Below are 24,118 nucleotides of genomic sequence, written 5' to 3'. Positions count from 1 at the left end.
AGCACTCACCAAATGTTGAAACAACTGGCAGTGTTTTTAATCTAGTATCTTAAGCAGCATGCAGTGTACTGCTGGTGGCCTTCTCAAGACAAAAGGATCTCAACCCTTCGAGGCTAATTGATGTGAGAAGAATATAGTTGYATTCTCTGGGCTTCACTGTACTGCCCATCTATTCTTGCCTCCCTGGACAGCCTTATGAACCTGAGGATCTTCATTAATTTTCTTTATACTCTCTTGTTAGTGTACCTAAAAACAATGTGTAACTGGAGAGTAGTCTTGACAAAAAAATTAGCACTCAAAAACATAGTATGAAAGTTACAGAACTAAAACTTAAGAGAATCAGTGCATTCCCTATACCTGGGCTAGTCCCACTTCTGCTTCCAATCCAACATTGTGTAGCTTGATTATATGCAGTGTCATAATAGTATTGTCAGTATAGAAAGACATATGGCTTGGTAAACTGGTGCTTTGAGGGAATTGGGGTGATAAGATCTCACAATGGGTATATGATCTCTTAAATAATAAAAGTCAGCTTATTTAGGAGTAATTGGATATCTGAAACGTGAGTAGTATTTTGTGGAATTTCTAGCAGGCCTTAATGGAATTTGTGTGTCTTGAGTTTCTTAAGAACYTTTTGAAATACCTAATTAGAATGCAGGATTGCGGTGGCAGTAATGAGAATATATTTGCAGTTTAATTTGCACTTTTTTCCCTTTTGTTTGTAGGACTATATCTGATGGATCCAACAGAAGCCAAGCTAACATGTAAATAGTGTATTCTCTTCATCCTTGGTTTCAATTATTTTTAAAAGTTTCAGTAGCTTTTAAAAAGTTGTTTTAGATGGGGGAATGAAAGGAACAATGACCTTATGGATTCCTGCCATGATATCAGTAATTGTCCTTAGAGTCTCAGCCTTCACTTAGTTCATTTCTGGCCATCTGATTTTGCATTATAAAAARTAATAAATAAATTTTAAAAAAAGTGAACAATAAGCAGAAAGAAAGCAAAAACCCCCTTATTACTTATTCAGAGGGCATTTATTGGAACATGTTGSTGGGAACATACTTGTACTCTAAAAACCTACAGAGCACATCTAAGACTGGCTTAAGAATTTGATCCAAACTGTTAGCTGAAAAAGGGGAGTCATCTTTCCTGTCGGGTGAAAAGTTTATCTGTTTCCCTGAAGCTTCATTGTTCATGTGACGGCTGAAGGGCTACGCTGTCCAGATTTTACAAATCCAGGCTGGATTTTAAGTTCACAGCAGTGTGGCAACTCTAATACCATTATGTTTCATTTTACTGGGAGGTGGAGGTGGGTGAGGGGACAGTTGGTTTATTCTCTCTAATGAGTGAGTTTTCTTTGGTTTCTAGAGGGCCAGTGCTGTACTGAGTGACTGTGCCAATGGGGTAAGGTTTCTCCTATTTACTTCTTTACTGAATCTCTGAAATTGCTGATGAAAACTAATAGTTTACCAAGGGCTGGCAGTGTGGCTAAATGTACAGGTTGAGTAAAATGTAAACAATTAATGTTTGTTATAAGGTCCTTTGCCCTTTATCTGCTAATAAATCTTTCCTAGAACCTGTATTATCCTTCCCTTTAGATAATAAACCTGCTAAGGCAGATATATAAAATTTCACTAAGGATTATTTCAATAATTCGATTCTGTGATTCTGTAATAATTCCTGGCTATATGGCAGAAAAATGTAGGCTATTTGGCTTGCTGTGTTTTCTGTAATGTACATCAACAGAAATCACCAGTCTAAATTGTCTACATTGTGAGTCTTTATTCCCTTCAAGTGTACATGGCATTTTAGCTTGAATTAATGGTTTACAAGACTTCTTTAAGTTTCAGGGTAATTAAATGTGGATAGACACATCATTTTTTACAACATAATGTTTSTTGTGCTTACTGTGTTCTAAATGCTTTGTAAAGATTTGCATGAAGGAGGTAGCAAAAGTTCACATGGTTTAAATCCAGTAGTGTCTTCCTCAAGCCTGCTTTAACCTTCTAGCTGTATTAGATGCTATTGTTAATCTAAAATGCTCCTGCTATTTTAGGATATGCCTACGTAACACTTATTGCCAGCAATTGTACTAAATACTTCACTGCTGAACCAGTTGCTCAGGTACCCTGCCTGTCTTTGTTGCTATGGGAGATTGGAAGACTATTACTGTGCCAGTGTTGTCATCAGGTAAATTGCTAATATTTTGAATTTAAAGGATTTGATAACTTTACTAGTGGTGTTATAGCTGTTAAAGAGAGAGATTGGCTTTTCATGCAGGGCATAGCTAACTATTTAAGTAGAATGTTAAATAATGAAGGGTATATACAGGACTTTTTGTATTGAGTTCTTACAGAATTAAAATACTGTTAAATACTGTCCTTTCACATATATAAAGGTTCTAATAATTCATGCTTGTGAGGATATCTTGCATTTTTCAGTGATTCTTATTTGTCTGTATTAGCTTGCCTGGTAAATTGATTACAAAAGTATTAAGGAGTAAAATATTTTTTGGCTACTTTTACCAAATAAAAGAGTAGATTGTAGCACACTTAATATGAATAAGAATATGCATACATTCTATAAGAATTTTTACTAAATATACGACTTTTTCACCTATGTAGCAAGTTGTACTTTTAGTAAGTCAATTAGGAAGGAAGGTTGGAGCTTTTTCTAGGAGGAGAAATAAAATCTAAAAGATAAAATACCTTAAAATGATGTTAAAGTCTTTAATTTTTAGTGAAAGTTCAGCTATCTAGTTTAATTGCTTAATATCTGAATCCTTCTAGATGAAATTCTAAACTCTCAACTTGTAGATTCCTGCAAATAATAACTCTATTAGTTTGGAATTTGATTTGTGTGTGTGATGTCTTTAACTATTAACCCTGACTTGTTCCTTAATATTTTTAACTTTTAGATAGCAAAAATATTTTCCAGTATACCTCAGAACAAAAGATGTCTCCTCCAAGCTTAAACACACAAGTGCTACGCTTGCCACTGCCTTCATCTAAAAGCATGCACACCTTTTTCAGTGCCTTCTGCACAGAAGAGAATATTGAACAGAGTATATCCTATCTCAATAGGGTAAGTCAGTGTTGGAGGCAATTGGAAAAATAACGTTATATCAATCATGGCAGTGAATGTTCATTGGATTAGGAAGGCTTGTTTCTCAACGCTCAGAAGGCAAAGTTGGTGAGGGATAGTAGATTATTGTGTGCCCTGCCCAGCATATAGGATTCCATCTGGTGTCTTGTTTCTGTCTTCTAGAGAAACATGAGGGATTGATCCATTTATTTATTCCCTTCCCTGCTTTGTCTTTTACCAGGAATTGACAACATTGGGCTTTCCTTCTATTTATGCGGAGTCCAAAGGAAAAGAATTAAATTTAATATCTGTCATAAATTGCATGAATGAATTGCTTGTACTGCAGCACAAGAACCTTCGAGCTCAGGAAGAAGTAGAAATGCAGCATCTGAAACTGGGCAGTGATATGGATCATTTACAGAACTGCTATGCTAAATTAAAGGTAGAAGACAAGCTATTTCTGCCAATATTTTGCAGCATGTATTTTTAGCTGATACTGTACATTCTTAATATGCTTATTTTCTTGTTTTTCCTCCCCAATGCTAATCTGAAATTGTATTTTTTTTATGTCTTATTTTGTTTTGAACATTTTCCAATTGGAAATTCCTTTAACCTAATGAAGTATGAATTAATGAGAGGATTTAACTTTTTTTTGGAATTACAATCTCTTTGGTTAAGGAAGAGAGAACACCATTTAGACTGAAGGTGTTTCTGCATGCTAGAGGTGAAAATAGTAAACATATATCAGTAGTAATTATTGCTTCCATTATTTAGCAGAAACATTCCAGTAAAAGGTGTGTATATATAGTCCATATAATACAGATTGCTAACTTCCCCCTCACTTTCAYAATATGGATGTGCTTACAGAATCCCAACTTATTAAAAATGCAGTAAATAATGAGATAATCTATGTTAAATATCAAACAAAATTTTGTTCCTTACAAGCAGAAATATTTCTCGTATCGAAGAGTCATATTTCTTGCTCCAGAAAATACAACTAACTTGCCATTTAGAGTGAAAGAAAAAAACATTGGAGGTCAAATCTATAGGCAGATTTGCCTTAAGTGAGATGTTCTTGGATTTTTTTAAAAAATCTTTTGGTATTAGTTTTATTGGTACTGAAATATCAACACTTTTTCTAGGAACAGTTGGAATTATCTAAAAGGGAAATAGTTGGACTTCAGGAAAGAGACAGACAACTGCAAAGCAAGAACAGAAGTCTCCATCAATTACTTAAAAATGAAAAGGATGAAGTGAGTTACCTTGTACATCAACACAGATCATTAAATAGATTTTCAGTAGTGGAATGATTCTTGCAGGGCATCTCATAATAGTTCGCTTTGGATGCTTTTTTGTGTTTTGTTTTAATACAGACAGTTGGCAAATGTTGTCTTTCATCAAAGTGAAATTGGCATGTTGYACACTTAACTTGAATTAAATAGGTTCTGTAAGAGATTGGTCCAAGTTACAGAAATGATAGYGAGTACTGGAGGAAAGCACATGTGCGATTTCCTCATGCTTTCTGTGCCCTTGAATGTAGTTTTATCTTAGAAGGTTTAAAATTATCAAAACGTGGAAGAGGGTAACAGAATTCTGTCATTTCCTCAGACCTACATATATTGGAGCACTTATTTTTGTTGTATGGTGTAGGAGAACAAAGGACCCCCCCCAAATAAAATAAAAAGGGGAGGAGTTTTTTGTTTGTTTGTTTGTTTGTTTTTAGAAATGCATGCATTTATGGTTTAGTTGAAGACAGATTTTTTTTTTTTTTGGTGGGGTGGTTTTAGGTACAGAAGTTACAGAATATAATCTCAAGTAGAGCTACACAGTACAATCATGATATGAAGAGGAAAGAGAGAGAATATAACAAATTGAAGGAACGTTTACATCAGTTAGTCATGAACAAAAAGGACAAAAAGATAGGTAAGTAAATTGGTGAACTTTACTGCAACAAAATAGCATATTCCATGTGTTAAAAATGTTCAGTTTTGTTTCTTGCTATCTTTAAACTGTATGCCAGCCCTCCTTTTGTAGGTTGTTATTTAGATGTTAAGAAGATGTAATATTTCATTTCAGCTGAGTATGTAAGGCTAAAACTTTTATGTTATGTTTCACGAGGTATTTGTTAAGCACAAACCAATGTAGAGATTTTTACAAAAACACATTTTGCTAGTGAAATTACTTGAAATCAATTCCTATACTACAGCTGTTTCTCCTCCGTTTTCTTGCTATTGCTACAGTCACAGAACTTTGGATAGTATCCTAAATACTATATTATGCTCAGCAGTTATGATCAGGAAACAACACTGCATGAGGTTGTTTTTCCTTGCAATTACTACAGCTCTACTAATGTTAATGATAGTAGAAATTTTARAGAGGAAGAAAGATAATAATGACGTAGCCTGTGAAATGAGGGGAAAAGAAATCTTGATCACGTTAGCACTCTTACTTATGCTGCACCCCAAAAATTTTTTACAAGACTTTCACCATTGCTGTTTAGTGTGAATGTAGTTTTTTTTTTTTGTATTGTTTTGTTGAAAACGTATCATTAGTACGTAATTTTAAAAGCATTCTTACTCTTCTGGTATTTCTTGATTCATATATCTGGCTTTGGAGTATTTATACCATTATTCTCCATTGTTTAAATAGTTATTATGGGTCAGTAAATGTGACATGAAATCTCATTGTCAGACAAAATGTGGAGATATGCTGCCATTGGAAGGGGAAGTCCTACTCTTCCTCCCTCCCCACTCCGCTCCAGCAACTCTGCAGCTGTTTGCTAACTGTAGCACACACAACATCTTAGTGAGCCAGTTTAGTTCACTAAACCAGAAGAATTCTGGTTGTTGCTGAAATGATTTTCTGCCAGTTTATTTTCCTGAAACTGCATGTGAAGAAGCTGAGGCAGTTGAGGACACTGAAGCAGGAACACCCATTTTGGCAATAGCAAATCATTAGATACCAGCTCAATTTCTGGAAGCCTTACCCTAAGTACAAATACATTTATTTGGGGCATATTCTTGACTCCAGTTGGCTAAAACTAGCTCAGGTATCAGTGAGGACAAAATAACTGGTTTTAAATCTAGCGTGTATTTTCTTGATAGCTAACTGGACTTTAATTTAGGCCACTAATCTGATGGGATTTTTGCAGATGGGTACAGAGAAATTCTTTTGTTTCAAGGAACAGCTTTTGAGGCATCAGGAGGTTGCTTATTCTTAACTGGAGATAAAAGCTGACATCACTGCCAGAAGAGCGGTCAGAGTTGATACACGATTGCTATATTCAGCTAAAATAGGGAAGATGGTGTCATTAAGAAATATGTATTTAAAAAAAAAAAAAGCAGGATGACTACTTTTTTTTTCCTCTCTTTTGGTTTTCAACCAGAAAAATTTTTATTCTTTTCTTATCTCACTCTAATTTTGTTAATCAGGGCAGTGTGGTCTCCTGTGGGTGTGAAGACTGAGGGGGATATTTGGAGAACATGATCACTTGACAATAATTACATGTAAAGGCAAATAGGTAAATGCAGTAGCATCTGAATTTTTACATATTTTTCATGTTGATTCACACTTTGAAACATCATTTTTGTTTGTAGCCATGGATGTTCTAAATTATGTTGGTAGAGCTGATGGGAAGAGAGGTGCGTGGAGGACTGATAAAACAGAAGCCAGGTGAGCTTGTAGTTGTTTCAAAGTAGTGTTGATTAAAGCATATGTGATGGCTGTCATGTTGTTACTGTAAGATTTCTACTTCCAGAAATGAAGAAGAAATGTACAAAGCTCTGTTAAATGATTATGAACAACGCCAAAAACAGCTTTTAATGGAAAATGCTGAGCTGAAAAAAGTTCTTCAGCAAATGAAGAAAGAGATTATTTCACTTCTCCCACCACAGAAGCAGAAACCTAAAGAAAGGTCTGAAGATGGGCCAGTAAGTATTCTTCAGTTAAAATTAAATCGGTGTCCTAGCTTGGTAAAATGGTAGAGTCATTTGATCATAGACAAATGATAAACTCCCTGTTGCCAGAATTGCAGTAGATTGCACATTGTGTGTAGGGCTTGACATTCATGCATATTAAGATATCCTGCCTCTGCCTTTGGACAATTTGCAGTCTATTCTGCCCTACAGAAAGTTTGTAAGTTTATTTTCAATGGATTTTAGATGTAGTAGTTACTTGCATTTAATTCTGTAATAACAGTGCATTTTGGATGTCTGCTTTCCATACTAAGATGTTGAAATCTGCTTTCAAGGTGCTTATGGAAGGAAACCAGGCTTCCCATAGAAACTGTGGGGTTGGAAAGTATAATTAATAAATAATAAATAATCTTACAGATTAGATGAGTTATTAGTCCTTTTAATGGAGGGGCTGATATGTTCTAGGAAAATGTTTGACTTCCCAAATAAAATGGCTTAGGTTTCTTGTTTTGTTTTCTGATTCTAAGCATTTCTTTGTTTATACAGGATGTTTCATTTATATGAAAACAGCACGTTCATTGTTTAGCAAAGAGTTTATTTACTGCTTTTGCTAATTCCCTTCAAGAAGTCAATTCTGTTTTGATGTCAGAGTTAAGTGGGGAATAATCTAAAGGGCTAACTGAGCTTCCTTTCAGAAATGAAAGGAAGAGGGTCCTTGAACATTAGCAAGAGTTGAAACACAGAAAACAAGTCTACGGGTTAGATTCTAGGAATCATTCAAGACTGATRGTGTAGTAGTAGTATAATATTATGTAAGAGAATATGCATGCTGTGCAAAACAGGGTATGAAACTATTTCTGTTACAGAAAATAGTGCATGTCAGTATGTAAGAACAGGTATGGATGCACCCTGACATAGAGTGCTGTTTCCATAGAGTTTAGTACTTACTATTTCAGAAGGCCTTCTGTCCAGATGTAGTTGCTGTACTACTACTTTCTTATTTCTGAGCTACCTGAGGGGAATCTGTAAGGGGAATCTGGAATCTCCAGAGTGTGCTGTTTAGAAATAACCAGTCTATTGTCTCTTTTTTTTTTTTGTAAGACATGAATAAACTCTTCTTAACTTCACTAGATGACTTGCATCTTAAACCACACAGTGACTCTTATGTGCATTGAGTGAAGCAGTTAGTAATGTACAGTGTACTAAATTTTTGCCTTRAAAGTTCATGTTGGAAATCAGTAGATTTAATCTATTACTACAACTCAGCAACATGGAGTGATCATTTGTAGCAGGTCTTGGGTGTAGCATGCAATATAAAACATACTCAGATTCTATTCTATGAATGTTCCTTTTGCTAGTTAGGACTACAGGAGAGCCAGCAGATTTTGGCATAAACATGAGTACACTTGTGAAAATGCAGTGATGGGAATGGGTCCTGTATGAACTTGCACACTGAGGTGAACTTGCACACTGAGGCAAACTTGCGGAAAAAATGGGACTTAGCACTGTGAAATACTTCGTTCTTGGGCGGTTAAGACAAGTGATTGTAAAATGTTAACTATTGCAGCATTAGTAGTCTTATTTAAAAAATAATAGTAAAAGCCTGCATTGAAGCTCACTTCCAATTAGTCACCTTGTAGTAGTACTAATTAGCCACATCTACGAGAACTACTGACTAGACAACAGTAATTTCTAATAGTAGAATAATAAAAGAAGTAATTATTAGATACAAGTCTGAAGTGTAGTTATTTCAACAGGGTTATAAGGGCATTTGCTGTTTAGTCTGTTTCATACCTTCTCTAATTGAATATATTTAAAAACGGTAGTGTTTAATTAGAACTGAGTTTTATCATGACAAATTATTTGTTTTTTTTTCTCTCACTTGTCAAAATTATATAAAGAGGGGAAAAATGCCAAAATGAAGGAGAAATTAATTTTAGATTAATTTTAGAAATTAACTAGATTTACAGTCTGTCCCGTGATGATCTTGCATTGATTAGTCTTTTGTTTAAAAGTACTGATATGCTTTGTGAATGTCTGAAAATAAGGTTCTATTTAAAATGTTACTCCCGATAGTTCATGCTTGTTTATGGCTTTTTTGACATTTTTGGTATGAAATCTGAACTTCTGTTCAACTTCTTGCACAAAAAAAAAATCCATAATATTTTTATTTGGAAATGTTAAGTTCTTCTTAATGAGAAGGATATACCTTGGAGAGTGGCAGATGCTGGTATAGTCACATCAGTCATCATCTTGCTTCCCATCACAAAGTGACAACTGTGAAACCAATTAAACTGGTTCTTGCTGTGCAACTAGGAACCAAGTAGCCTTGGAAACTGTTTGACTAGAGTTAGGCAGCTCTTGCTTCCCAAAGATTAAGCTTTAAGAGTCTGCTTCTAGCTAAGTTGTTGGGCTATTGTCTTTAAAATAGGAAGCCTGGGTACTGTAGGGGAAAAAAAAATCCCAGAACACCACAGACCCCAGAAATCATGGCAGAAATCCTGGTTGTCAGTGTGGCAGGACTTCCAATRTATTGTGTTCCTCAGAACCATCTGCATGGTGGGTCTGATGAAGAGGCTCAAGAAGGGAGGTTTAAAAACCTCCCTTCTATCCTGAGTTCTGTCAGAAGCAGCATGTTTGCATTAGAGCATTTGTTTTCGATGAGCTCCAATTTTTTTGATGGAAGCTGGAGTCTTATTTTGACTGATTTACAGTAATACAGTGATCATAGAAGCTTACTTACATTAAAGGGAAGTAAAGTRTATCAGGTTATGTGTAGGAGGATTTTTACCTGTGTGTTATTTTGCTATTCTTAAGTTAAAATGTGGATAATACAAGCCTTTGCCTGAATAACTTAATAGTGGTTTAAAACAAATGACCCTGGACATACTTTTGGAATCCTTGTTCATATCTGTGATTGGATCTTCGTTACTTATGCTGAGTAAAGATTATTGGAATGCAGAGTTTGTGACTAAGATATTTTAAGTTCACAATAAAAACGGTAATATTATCATGGTGCTATCCAGAGGCCTAGTTCAGATTGGGTTTTCATTGTATTAGCATATATATGTTTAAGTAAAGCACGAAAATGTTCCTTTATGCAGTGATACAAAATACTAAAAATACTGCTTTCTTTTTTAGCTAATGTTTTACTCCAGGAGATCTCCTAAACTCTGACTTTAAGAGAGAAAGTGTTACTACATCTGTAGATGAATTATTATGGCCCTCCCTTTGAACTTACTATTTTTGTATTTCCCATCCCATTTTTCTTACCTACTTATGGACTAAAGGGCTTGTAGCTACTTGGGTGGAGTGGAGTATTTATTGCAGGTACTTAAGCAGCTTTTAAACTTGGATCTAAACTCCTCTGAACTAGTCTTTTTGTCCTGGCTATTTTGAGAGATTTTTTATATCTTAGTTCTTCTAGAATGTACTCAAGTTTAATGCTCAAACAATAAAATACTGTTCCTTCATTGTGAGGTGACTACTTTTTTTTTTTTTTTTTTTTTATTAATCATGAACAACAGCACAGTAAGAAATTACTTAATGCCAACAAGGAAAAAAAAAGTTTTTACAGATAATGCAAGCATCATGTTTGTTGTCTGAACTAGTCTTTTTGTCCTGGCTATTTTGAGAGATTTTTTATATCTTAGTTCTTCTAGAATGTACTCAAGTTTAATGCTCAAACAATAAAATNATCTTAGTTCTTCTAGAATGTACTCAAGTTTAATGCTCAAACAATAAAATACTGTTCCTTCATTGTGAGGTGACTACTTTTTTTTTTTTTTTTTTCTTTTTAATCATGGAGAACAGCACAGTAAGAAATTACTTAATGCTCAACAAGGAAAAAAAAGTTTTTACAGATAATGCAAGCATCATGTTTGTTGTTTTAAATTCTTTCTTTGCTGCATAGTGAGCCCAGACTTCCGGATCCAATTGTCTTATGGGCAGCAACCACATTAGTCTCACAGCAGAACTTCACAGTAGTTTGGATCTCTATGGCTTGAAGATGTGTTTGAGTGAGATGTATCTGAGTCTTGCTAGCTGATGCACTGCTTCTCTGTTGGAGGTCTGAGGACTGCCTGCTTCTATCTCTTAAGCATTATGCAATCAGGGAACTAAGCTCCCTAACAGCCAAATTTCCCTGAATGGGATAAATCTCTTTTCTGTTTCTAAAGGTTCTCATTTTCTTCATTTAATTAAACTCACATACATAAATAAGTAAATATTTAGAGTTGTAGAGTGGTTTACAGCAGACTTTCTGCTTTTGCAGGTACTGTCAGACTTGGAAGAGGATGTTGGAGAATTAAATAAAGAGAATATGTGGGAACTGTCTTGTGAGACTGTGCGAGAGCAGCTTACTAACAGCATTAGAAAACAATGGAGAATGTTGAAAAATCATGTTGAAAAGCTGGATAATCAAGGTGATGCGCAGCTGTATTGCACATGCATACAAACTGTTATTGATAATTCCATTTTGATTCCATTTTTTTAGGTTGAGGATACTCAACTGAGTATAAGTCTAAGCTAAAAAAGGAAGCTAAAATGGAAGGATTGTTTTCTAGTAGACTCTCCTAAAGGACTTCTGACTGACACTTTCTGTGTGAGCTTTAACTAAGAGAAGTTAGGGAAACAGTTGTATAGCATGCCTGTTACCCTGAGGAAGGACAGTTATAGTTTGATGCAGGAAACAACAACTTTCTCAAGGAATAAAAATAATTATCTTTCTCTATAAGAAGCATGTTCTGTAACAAATACAGTTCTTGCTTTACAGCGGCTCTTAGAGCTGTTCAAGTAACATGGATATAACAGTTATAAATAATTGGTAGCAAAATTAATCTAAATCCTTCTAAGAGTTCAGACATGTCATGACCATGCTGCGGAGGCTCATGCTGGCTGATGGTATGGTGCTGGACTCTCCTTATTTCCAGCTGTTGAACAGCATTAAAAGACAGCTAAAAATATATAAAATTCTTTCCTAGTATTATTTTTCCATGTAAGCATATACTGCTGCATAGGAATATTTGCAGTCAAGAATAAGACTGAGAAGGTCATGCATGCAATTACAAATGAAAGAGCAGATGGTCTATGAGAAAATTTCTTTCTTAAAATGTTTACATTATGGAGAAGATTTTAAGAACATGAGTTCTGAGCAATACTTGATTTGGTTTAGCTAACTGAAACAGCTCTAAGTAGCAGGAGAAAACCGCTTCAAGTACTTGCATTTGTTTTCTTGTGGTCACCTTTTGTTTTTTGAATTTGTGCAGATGACCAGTTTTGAATCCTATAGGATTCAGTTAATGTTCAAACATTGATATCAGAGGATCAAARTTTGACTTATATCGATAACCTTGATAGCAATGTATTGCAGTGTATAATTATTGAAAATATATCTATTTCTCTGATTCATTTGCTTGGTGGTGTAAAAATATGCATGATGCTCTGTTTTACTAGAGCATGAAGAATGCAAAGGCTTTTTTTTATCTGCAAAAATACATGTATACATCTGTATATGTGTATGTGTGTATATGTATTTATATAGTTGATACCATATTTTTATGAACACGCATAAAAATAGTGGGCTCAGAAGAATGGAGTTAATAGCATGTGAGTAGAAAGTCTTCAGTTATCTCAACTTCTTTTAAATAACTGATGAAATGAATGTTATTTTTAATATATATGATTCTTTATTGCAGTGTAGACTCATGATTACTCATGATACTTCAGGGAATGTACAACAGCTATAAGGTGTTGTATTGACATTTTTCTAAACTGGGTTTTGTGCTTGATTTACATACATAGTACCAAACCTGGATCTCTGTCTCTGTTAGAAGTAATTTTGAATCTGCTCTATGTACACAGTGTCTTCTATGTTTCTAGGAAAACAAATATAACTTAATTTTTTTTACTATTGTTCCCAGTGATGTGAGGGTTTCTTGCTTGTTTGTAAGTAGCTTTTGTTTTTCCTCCATTAGTCTCACGTGTACATTCAGGGGCTTTGAATGACAAAGATGTAATTTCAAGAGAAGACCATGAACTGGAAACTGAAAAGCTGGAGTTAGAAATTCAGCAATGTAAGGAAATGATCAAAACTCAGCAACAACTCTTACAGGTAACAGGCTTTAATTTATGTTATCTAGTATGAATCTAAGCCTTTCTTTAATGGGTCACTTCTTTCATCTCTAAACACTTCTCTCTTCACTGATAATGCTTTTTAAATAACAAATTTTGGTGTTTGACCTGAGTTAGGGTCAAACACATGGATGTTAATAAGTTGGTTTCTGGTTTGTAACTTTGAGCTTGTGAGGATGGTAGGAAGAATCTGGGAGATAAACAAAGGTTAGGAAGGCTGATCCTGAACAGAGTAATTATGGTTGCTCTCTGCAAACTCTGTCCTCCCTCGCGACTTGGTATTTATGGCATTGTTTCTGTGCTAAATTTAGCAATTTTTTTTTTTTGGGGGGGGGATAAAACTTTGAATAAAACTGAATGTATGGAAATACTGTGCATCCTAGTAGCAATTCCGAAATTAATGTTTCTTTCGTTGCTCTGTATTTGCAGCAGCAGCTTATGTCTCCGTGTGATGATGATACCACTCTGTTGCTACAAGACTGTTATTTGTTGGAGGAAAGAGAGCGTCTTCAGGAAGAATGGAGACTATTTCGAGAACAAAAGAAGAACTTTGAGAAAGAACGAAGAAGTTTTACAGAAGCTGCTATTAGATTAGGACTTGAGGTATTATAGAAGTGGAAAAGCATTAGAAAAGGGAACTCACARGAAAGATGAGTTACTGTTGTAGAGCAAAACTACTTAACACATAGTTAAAGTACAGCCATTGAACAATATCTRGAATCTTTTTACAGAAAGCTCACTCTTCTCATTTTATTGTGCAGAATGTATCTTTGGACATTATAGCATATTGTTCTGTTGGCATTTTAAAAAATGAGTTTTTCAAACRTGGATTTGAAAATACAGTTACTTTAACTGGAATGACCCATTATTTTGTTACCATTTTTGGCTTTTGAAACATCCAAATATTTTCAAAAACCACTTCACTTATTTTTACTTGAAATGGGATGCTGTTCTAGTTTGATTTCTTAAGAAAGAAAAGCCTGTGCAAATTTCAGTCAGATTTGGCTGGGGGACTGAGTTCTCAAAGACATCTGATTACTAACCTTTTGTGAAAATTAGTGGCTATGCAGAAATCCAAATTAACTGCTGCCTTTTCCTCGCTAGGGACATTATCTGTCCTGTTCTTTTATTTAAGCTGCCAGTAAACACACACATGCTGGAAAGTGGTCAAGGTAGATATGTATCTAAATTAGCCATAGCATGTGTATCCTTTTGTCCAGCCAGGAGTTAGGGCCAAGATCATGAAGGGGATTACAAGTTTGGTGAGGAAGGGAGGTTATGGTGATGTGGTGGTCATGAAGCTCTGATGGTACAGATAGGACAGGACAGAGGTATATTGAAAAAAAAAGAGCTTCTTACAGATTTACTGCTTACAGAATTACTTGCTTTAACATGCAGACGAGAAGATTGAGGTGGCATGTGACTGAAATTTATAACACTGTGGATTCTGTTGGTCGGGTGAAAGCAGTACTGTTATTCACCAAATCCCTCAAGATTAGGACTAAAGGGCACTCATTGAAACTGGCTAGAAATCAGTCCAAAACATATACATGGGGGTACTTTTATTTTACTCATTGGTTAGTGGGCTTCTGGATTTTGCTGCCACAGGAGATTGTGAACAGTATCAGGTTCAAAAAACAGTTGGCTAACCTCCTGAACAACACGTCCACAAATAGATACTAAAAGAAGGAGCCAGAGAGGTACCCTGTAACATCTATAATCAGGTGACTTTGGAGGAACTGTGAAGGGAATGAGCAGAAAGTGACCAGGCTTGTATGGTCTCCCTAAATGGCATCTCTTGCAGTTACTGTTTGAGACAGAATGCTGAGGGGGGTCKACAACTTGTCTGACTGAGAACAACATTTTTCTTTTCTTAAGTTCCTATGCTCTAAAATTTATTGTAGAAAACAAAATACTTTGGGTTTTACTTGAGGTACTGGTGCAATACTGGTTAACATAATGAAAAATATTGACAGTACATATATAAATACATACTCTCCAACTTTTCCATTTCACTTTCATTTGAATAAGTTTATAGATTTCATGGTAGACCTTGAATTCAGCTTTAAAACTCATGAGTAGTAATAAATGATAATAGTTTGTCCAGAAATGTTGAAGGCCGCATTGAAGCATAAGCGTAATTGCTTATGCTTCTACTTGTTAAAATGCTCAAGTATAAAAGGAGAAGCAATATTATAAGCTCTGAAATGTTTGTGGAAAACTTTCTGTTGGAGTTGAACTTGCTCTGTTTTCTACTGATACAGAAGGAAGAATTACCCTAATGGGGACATCTTGTTTCACCGATGTTTTAGAGGAAGAATAGTTGTCTCTTGTTTCTACAGCCATTAGAAGGTTTTCTGCAGCCATTATTTTTCCTCTTCCCTGCTCACAGAGCTATTGGAATAGAAAACATCCCCTTCTGCCCAGTTTTGGATGGAAGTAATCAGTGCTGTTTTCAATGTTGTTGTCCCATGCGACAGGACAAGAGGCAATGGGCAGAAACTGAACCACAGGAAGTTCCACCTGAACGTGAGGGGGGAGTCTCTTCACTGTGAGAGTGACAGAGCACTGGAACAGGTTGCCCAGAGAGGTTGTGGAGTCTCCTCTGGAGATCTTCAAGGCCCACCTGGATGCAACTCTGTCTAACATGCTCTAGGTGACCCTGTTGAGCAGGGAGGTTGGACTAGATGATCTCCAGAGGCCCCTTCCAACCTTACTGATTCTATGATTCTRTGATTTATCTGTTCAAGAGAGAGCTCAGGGTTGAAGTAATCCTTATTGGCAGCTGTCCAGAAATGGAGGGTACATCGAAGAGGTAGCGCTACACTGAAGCGGAGGGGGGGGGAGAAAAAAGTGCAGGAAGCAGTGATAGGAGATTTTGTGTCAGTGGCCTCAAGAATGGTAAAATGATAGGATAAATTAGTCAGACCTCTGTGAAATGCACCATGGGTTTGACCTGTAAGCACCTCTTTAGCTAATTCTTGTGGGATTTAAAAGCTTGCTCACACAATTGTAATTCTTTGTTAAACTGTTGAATCGTCTTAATTATATGTACATGTTATGTTTTATTTTTTAGATAAAATAACATCAATTTAATGTGGATTAAGCTTGTTCCTGTTGTCATAAATTTAAGTGGCATTTCTTTTCCTAGAGAAAGGCTTTTGAAGAAGATAGAGGAGCATGGTTGAAACAACAGTTCTTAAGTATGACTACTGATTACAAGCACTCTGAAAATGTGACAACTCCAAGTGCCTTCTTAGGAAGCAAGTATTCAGTTATTATATATGTTACTGTAATATCTTTTTTTTCCTCATAACTGGAAGCTAAAGAAACAAGAACAAAACTATTCGGGGGGGGGGGGGAAGGAAAAAAGAAAAAGGAAACACCTTCCCAGGACAAATTTTGCCCTATACCTGTATGTTTATATCTGTCAGGGCAACTGATGGTTCAAAAGCTCCTAGAAAGGAGATCCCAGTAACTCATTCATAGCTATAAAATGGACTTATATTTGAGAAGGGATCTTATGAAAGTCAAGTACATGGCAACAGAACTGTTCACAACACAGAACACTTGGAATTACTGAATTAAGTTGAGTGTGAGTGTATTAACTGTCAATGCAGTGATAAAAATGGTGACCTACAGGTATCTAAATAGATTAGAAGTAAGTTTTGGTAACAAAAACATTGTAATGAAAGGAAGAAGGCATTTACTATTTGAGTTAAGATAACACATGAACACATGTGCACATACATATTTGGTAGAAAATAATGATTTGGAAAAAGGAGTAGTGAAAGAAGATAATCAAAAATGTGAGTGATAGACAATTGAATTTCAAGATTCAAATCTTAATATGGAAATAATTTCTTCTCAAAAAGTTATTGAAAATATGGCTATATGAGTGTTTCATAACACATTTATAGTTTGGGCTATAATTCTTATTTTAAATATTTAAAACTTCTTTTTCATAACTTTTTTCTTTTGAACACATAAGTTGATTTTCCTTCCACCCCACCTCTAACCCTACAAATGCTTGAATAAGCATGTTTGATGTTTTAGTCTTCACCACTGAGCTTTGATTACTTTTAAGGAGGAAGAAAAAAAAAGAAAAATTAACAACAGTCTTTGTTAAATGGAATCTTCTTTRGGTATTCAACATTTAAAGATAAATGTGTGAAACAGCTGTCAAGTGAACATAGATGTTTGAGTTTGTATTCTTGATAGATAAAGTAGCCTGCCTCTTGTCTTCTGGCTCCTCCATGTTTCTCACTTTAATCTGCAATTTCTGTAGCCCTTCTGTATGCTTTGTGTAAGTGTGAAATGATTTTCCATAGTAGGAAAATCCTTATATTTAGGAACAGAATTGAGATTGGGATATTGCTCATGAAGAATGACTTGATTCAATGGTCCGTAAGTAACTTGGGAGATATGTATAAGGTTGCATGCCAAAGCTTTTGATTTGTAATTTCCTTTTTGAATTTTTAGTGTTTCCAAATGCATTTAATGAGGTATTTTATTTTCTAAATTGCAGTTTTTTTGAATCTTATGAATCCAAATTTTTAAGCTGCTGAATAGTAACTAAAAAAATGTCACACAGACTCATACTACCATTTGGATATTACTTCACAAGTTATCACTAGAATTGTTTTAAAATTAAATTTTCATTTTGACATTTGTCTCAACTCTTTAGTTCTTCAGAGGTACAGTAAATACTTTATGATAACAGAACAATTGTATTTTCTTCCAATTTATATGAAGACTTTGAAATCTAAACGCGAAGAAAAGTTGGCAAGAATTGATCTGGTCATACCACATTTGGCCAAGTCTTTCTTTTACCTTTAGTGAAGGTTAATTAGGTCATATAAATGCTGAGGAATCTAATCTATTGGTGTTAATTTTTCTTCTCTGTTCAGGCAAGTTTTCTAAGTTCTCATGTTGATGTTAGTTTCTTTGCATACATACTGAATTTTTTTCTAAACTGAGTAAAAAGCTGTGTAAGTTTTGAAGGAAGAAACTTCGTATTTGACTGACTTTAAGCTTGACTTCAATATGACTAGTTGCAGTAGTGTTTGTGTATGTAGATGTTTGTTTTTCAAATTTATAAAGACATTTTAATTTCAGCAGCAGTAAGTGTACTTACTGTTGCAGATACACTACAAAATTCTGTAAGATTTATCATTACAGATACATTGTAAGTTTTTTTTGGGGGGGGGGGAGGGGGGTTATTTTTTACTTTTTTCCGGAAAATAATATAGCAGAAGTCATAAAGAATCTGGTCCCTCAGATATTTTCAACTGCRCTGTAGTTTAATGATATATATACGTTCTAGGTTTTTTTTTGACTGATGATGCATATTCCTTTTAGGTTCTGACCAAGACAATTGGTTAGTGAACTCCACATCTCAACAAAGAAAACCTCACTGTATATTGAGTGTACCTATTCCAGCAGAACCTTGCCAGACATTTCAGTACATTTCACATAACAGGTATCTGAATTGACATTGCAGATCATTATTTTGATAAWCTSTACAYKTWAMRTGTASAGWTTAACTGGTAATAACGTATAAAAAAAGTTTTATGACTGATACATAGCAAAGCGTGCTAAACATCATACTAATCATAAAACCTTAGTGTTGTGATTCTATTTGAACCTTAATTGTAAAGGATTATGTTGTTTACATTGTAACATTCTCTTTTTACCAGTTCCAATGCTGCATCAAAGAAACCTGCTGGAGATGATAAGCCAAATCAGTGGGAGGAAAGTGACAAAGAAGAAACTGAATAATGCACAAAGTCACAGGAAGACTTCTAGAGTTGGCACTCTTTGCTATGTAGAAACTTGCACATAGAACAACTGCCTTAGATTTCCTAGGGTTGCCTGTTGTTTTTTGTTAGAATAAGTAGATGAACACATCTCTAAAGTGAAATGGAATGCTGTGAGTTTGATTATCCTTCTAGGGGATTATGTGGTGATATGAATTGTGTTGTGTGTGTGTGTGTGTGTATGTGTGCACATGGCTTTTATTTTTTAGACCATTTCTTGCCTCTTTTTCTTGCAACTCTTGAAAGATGTTTATTTAAAAATATATAAAAGCTTTGATATTTTTCTAATAACAGAAGCTCTGATTCTGTGAATGAAGCAATGGTTTGAAACTTTAATGAAACACTCAATCCTAATGTTTCCTTTCTTCACAGACAGAGATAGCACTTTTAGGAATTGTTTAATTATTGGAAATGTTCATCTATGTCTCAAGTGTAACTGGCATAAAAATTCTTTTGCCTCAACTTGAATGTACAGTATACTGTAGATTTTTAACAAAACAGGTTCTATATTTATTAAGTTGCGTGATTCGAAAATACCTCTTTGATATTTCAGATGACTTAAAGCGCAAGATCTTTATATATTTGTAAATAGACAAAGTGAATAYGCTAAGATGCCATGAATGAAACACATGCGTCCATAATATTATTTTACATGGTAATTTAAATTGTTTTATAGTGATACTCAGTTTACAGATGCATTAGGACTTTCAGTGTTTCAGTCGAGAAACAAATTATTCCAAATATAAATAAATATAATGAAAAATAAATGTGTAAATCTATTCTAAGAAACCCTGGTTCTGTGTTTTATATGCATTAAATTTTTAAACTATCCTGGTTTTATGGCCAAGGTTCACTACATCAACAAATCTATTTAATGCTATTTTTGTATTTTGTTTTTTCTTTTTAGTGGATTCCAGAATTTGTTTAGTATAGCCTTAGGGAAATTCACTTTGTTCATAACCTAATAAAAGCAGCTAAGTAAAGATGAGATGTTTCAAAGTTGCTTTCACCTATGCACTTTTCCTGACCCATTACAAATCAATCTCTTCTCCTTTGGTTCTTCGTGCCTTTGTGAACATGCAGGGCAGGCATAWAGCACCTGCCCTAGTCTAACTGACTTTTTTGAAGGTGCTTAAGAAACTTTTTCCCTTCTCAGGGTAATAGAAAGGAAATTAACTCCAAAGCTTAGAGTCCTGTGTTGAAGATGCATTGCTGCTCTGCTCCTTATCTTCAGAATTGGATGTAACGTAGTAATTGGACTCCCTGAAAAATAGTGATAGAATAGCAGGGAAGTAAGGAAAATGGAGCTCTCCAAGAAGCTAAGACAGAAAACTTCAGAGTTTCTGCTGGTTATCTCAATACCTTAAATTACAGCTGGAGAAGAATTAGCAGCAGTGCAGACTTCTGAATACACTTCTAGTATGTTTCTTGACAGAGCTACTTTAAGGAAACAGTTGTGTGTATTAATCTTGTTGGTCAGCTGTTTCTGCTGCATAGGCAAGACTTACAGCCTTAAGACTTACAGCCTCTTGCTGCATAGGCAAGACTTACAACCCTTACTACAGATAGCAGCAGCATGATAGCTTTTCTGAAGCAGCCTGATTCCCCATACCCTCCAGTTCCCTCCCAGTGAATAGGTGATCATTAGCATTATCTACTGAAATGACTTAACAGTGTACAGGTATTGTTCAGCTTAAATCTTCCCTACAATGCATTGAACAGCTCTTGCCTGGTTTTTAGTTAGGGAAGAATAAAAATATATATTCTAAAACATATGGAGATGCAAAGTGAAAAATGGAATGTGTTGGCAATTTAGTGAGAGGACATGCATGTAGGACTCCTATTTTCAGACTAGTGGATTATTCCACCTAGTTGTGGTTGTATTAACATGCCAGTAGGGGCTGCTGCTGTTTTGAAGTAATTAAGTTGTTTTTTTCTGATAGTTTATTGGGCCAGTTAAACACATTCTTGATGAATAATTTAGTTGGACTTTCTTACTGGACAGCTTTTGTTCACTGCAGTAATTTTAGAGTAGTAATGTCTTTAAAGAGCAAAATAATCTGCTTATTCATTTAGTCCCTTGTGCTTAGTGATTAATTAGCAACTTTTTGCTTTAGGATTCTGTATCCCATGTTACAGAAGTGATAATTCATTTGAATGCCTCCATAGAAGAACCAGCTGTGCCAGAAGTAGGTATGCAACTGAGTTCTGAGTTGACCTCGTAGAGCTCATGGAGGTTTTGAGTATAGATTGTCATGTAACTCTGAAGAAAGAATGGGTGTAGAATTTCTGGATTACTGTGTGCAGTGGTCAGAAAACTTCTCAATCTGTAGCTACTGCTAATAATGAGCATTGCAAATGGTCTGGTTGGTAGTATAGTGATACTGTTTCAACACAGTGAAGTATTAGAAMTTTATGGTTTTTCTTTAGACTGTTGAAGAGCAAAGGGGAGACAGGTTGCAGGAACTTGGTAAAGGTGAGTCACTAGATACTGGTGCGTACTTGAGATGATAGAAGTGGCCTGCTTTAGAAGGAACAAGAAGTACTGGCTACCAGCAACTGTGATTGGTATGCTGTTATTGTTACCTACATATGCATAATATTGAAAAGACTAGTGGTTCTCTTGCACCATGTGGTGCTATATTTTGCAAAATCTTTTAACTATAATTTGCATTGCTTGCTGCTACCTTTCTTTTTCAGTCTAAATGAAAAGAGATAATGCTTTTACCAAGCTTGTTAAGCAGATTAGGTGAGAACTTACTTTCCAGAATTCATTTACAGTTCTTAAGCTTTCTTTTTTTCTTCCAGTTGCAGTGGCTGAAGATGATACAGTACAGCTTTTGCAAAACAGGCTGTATAGTTAAAATCGATAAATGAAAGTTTTACTTAAGAAAAACATTCTTGTTGAAAGTTACCATGGAATTTTGAAGGAAACAAATTTTGGCACGTGTTTTTCTTTTTTGCCTCCCCTCAAAGCAACCCTTTGCCTAGTTTGAAGGACTACTTCCAACAGCTTCTGCTGACCAGTTGCAGCAGGTCAGAAATAAAAATTTTTGTGTGTGTGAAAAAATTCAAGACCGTCTCCTAGCTCTTCTCAGGGGAATTGTATGTACACTTCAACTGGGCCAAGGTAACTCTTTAATACATTAGCAGAAAATACCRATTTAAATGGATTATTCTTGAAAATAAAAAATATTTACAATATAATCAGAATGCTAAATAGGGTAAGGCTCAGATATTTTAAGGGTATCTGTGTGTGTAGAATTAACTACTTGTGCTTTGACTATTCAGAATTTGCTACCAGCACAATTGTTTTAGGTGTGAAGACATGCAAGGTGTCTTGTTTTTCCCTTCTTTCCCTTCTCCCCTCCATCTAATTTGGGAGAGAAATAAATAACAAAGTATGAAAGGGTGATATTAYTGGATTCAAGAAATGATGCCCCCCAAAATGCTCTAATTATATTATGATGGTTCATTATTTACTTTAAGACAGTTCATCTGATCTCTGAAGTTCACTAGCTCCAGTGAAGTTACACTGTAATAAAAAATCCCATGGTATACACTGCATTTTAGTTTTTTCATTGACACTRAACTAATTTTTCAAGTCATTTTTGGGTTGTACAAGACACACCTTTTATGCAACTTAAGGAAAGGTTCCTCTATAAAAAATTACAGTTGTGTGGAAGAATTTGCTAGCTTCATTGTAAGAAGTTTATCACCTGAGGCACAAAATACGCTTGCTCTCCTTTGGCATAATAATAGACTGATAATTATGGAGGAAAAATACTAAGTCTTTTAAAGTGAGCTGGATGGCTGTTCCCAAAAAAGAAGTTGCACGCTCCCAGGTCAACTTACAGTTCCAATGAAATGTATTTGAAAAAGCCAAGATTTCTTGGACTGACCAGCTAGGAAAAGTGGTAGTGCAAAACTGTAGAAACTGCTGAAATAGAAAGAAAGAATCTCTTTTGGTCATTAGGACGGTCTTTACCAGAGTTCATACTGGTGTGATTAATCTTCCTGTAAAACAGTAGGCATTGTGGGAAYAGAAATAAAATGATTAAATAACTAATATGTCATAGATACCAAGTTAGAGTAGAAGTCACAATGTTCGTGGCTCAAAACCTGCAGTTTATTGCAGTTCTTGAAGTTACTCCTCTAGAAATAGCCTTTAACTCAGATGCCCCTGTGCATTTTTCTTGTATCTTCTTTTTGTTGATCCACAAGCCATCCAGCTCACTTCAGAAGATTGGAACTTTCTTTCCTGAGTTGATAAGAAATCATTCCTCCTTTTTCATGATTATCAATCTATTGCCATGCTCAAGCATGTTTTTGTGCTTCTCCAATTCAAGATGTCTGACCCACTGCCTCCGTACCCCAGTGTTTCCAGAACGACGTGAATGTGTTCCTGTGATGTTAATGTACATCAGTAGTCTTAATGAAGTTGGCTGCAAGCCAACTTCGGTTCAGGTGCTTGGCTGCATTTGATATTTGCTCCCTAGGAAATACAAAACTTCTAGCTAACTTGCACTTCAGTTCTTCTCTCTGCTGCTAAATATCTCTCTGTTTAATTGTTCGCATTTGAACTGTCATTTACCTTGGAAGATGCAATATTTGCAGATGGCTTTTGAAATCTTCGTTCATTTAAAAAATATTCCTGGTCATTGTGACCTGAGCTGAAAGGACATGCTGGTCCTCTGATGAAAATAAATAAATTATATCTATCTATATATCAATAAGTCTATATAGATACAGTTGCTCAGTACGATGTTTAACGTGCTTTGATGCGTGTATCAGAATATTAGAATAGCAAAGGTCTGTATCCTAGTCTTCTCTCTGCAGGGTTGACCATAATCCAGTGCGGAGGAAAGAGAAAGAAAACAGGAAGCGTATACACTACTGACCCTATTTTGTTAATTGGGCCACTATCAGTTAGATAACAGTTAGGATCAGATGCCAGGTCAACATAACCTAGGCAAAATCAACCTAATCTGTGGCAGAACTGAATACCAGCAGCCAGCCATGACTTAATCTAGGAAATAATGTGTTTATTTTAAATTTATTGTAAACAGCCTGGTAAAAATGTTTTACTAGGAAAAGTGAAATTCTTAGACAATCCAGCAAAGCTTTTAAATAATAAAACACTTAGATGCCAAGGTTTGACTTGAT

The 24,118-nt window shown here is 35.2% G+C and overlaps 1 protein-coding gene across 1 annotated transcript; it reads left to right on the top strand.

Moving 5' to 3' along the window:
• The first annotated feature begins 2,123 nt into the window (after positions 1-2,123).
• SSX2IP (SSX family member 2 interacting protein) lies at positions 2,124-19,217 on the top strand. The gene is made up of 13 exons (XM_085303718.1): positions 2,124-2,193; positions 2,921-3,087; positions 3,329-3,529; positions 4,230-4,340; positions 4,875-5,010; positions 6,684-6,759; positions 6,845-7,016; positions 11,275-11,425; positions 12,977-13,113; positions 13,563-13,736; positions 16,285-16,396; positions 18,495-18,615; positions 18,833-19,217. The coding sequence occupies exons 1-13, from the start codon at positions 2,151-2,153 to the stop codon at positions 18,912-18,914; spliced, it is 1,683 nt and encodes a 560-aa protein (XP_085159844.1). The 5' UTR covers positions 2,124-2,150; the 3' UTR covers positions 18,915-19,217.
• The last annotated feature ends 4,901 nt before the right edge of the window (positions 19,218-24,118 follow it).

Source organism: Rhea americana, unplaced genomic scaffold, assembly GCF_003343005.1.
Source record: "Rhea americana isolate MKP2758 unplaced genomic scaffold, rheAme1 scaffold_2, whole genome shotgun sequence".
NCBI lineage: Eukaryota > Metazoa > Chordata > Aves > Rheiformes > Rheidae > Rhea > Rhea americana.
The sequence above is the reverse complement of the archived record's forward strand: the minus strand, read 5'-3'. Positions and strand labels throughout refer to the sequence as shown.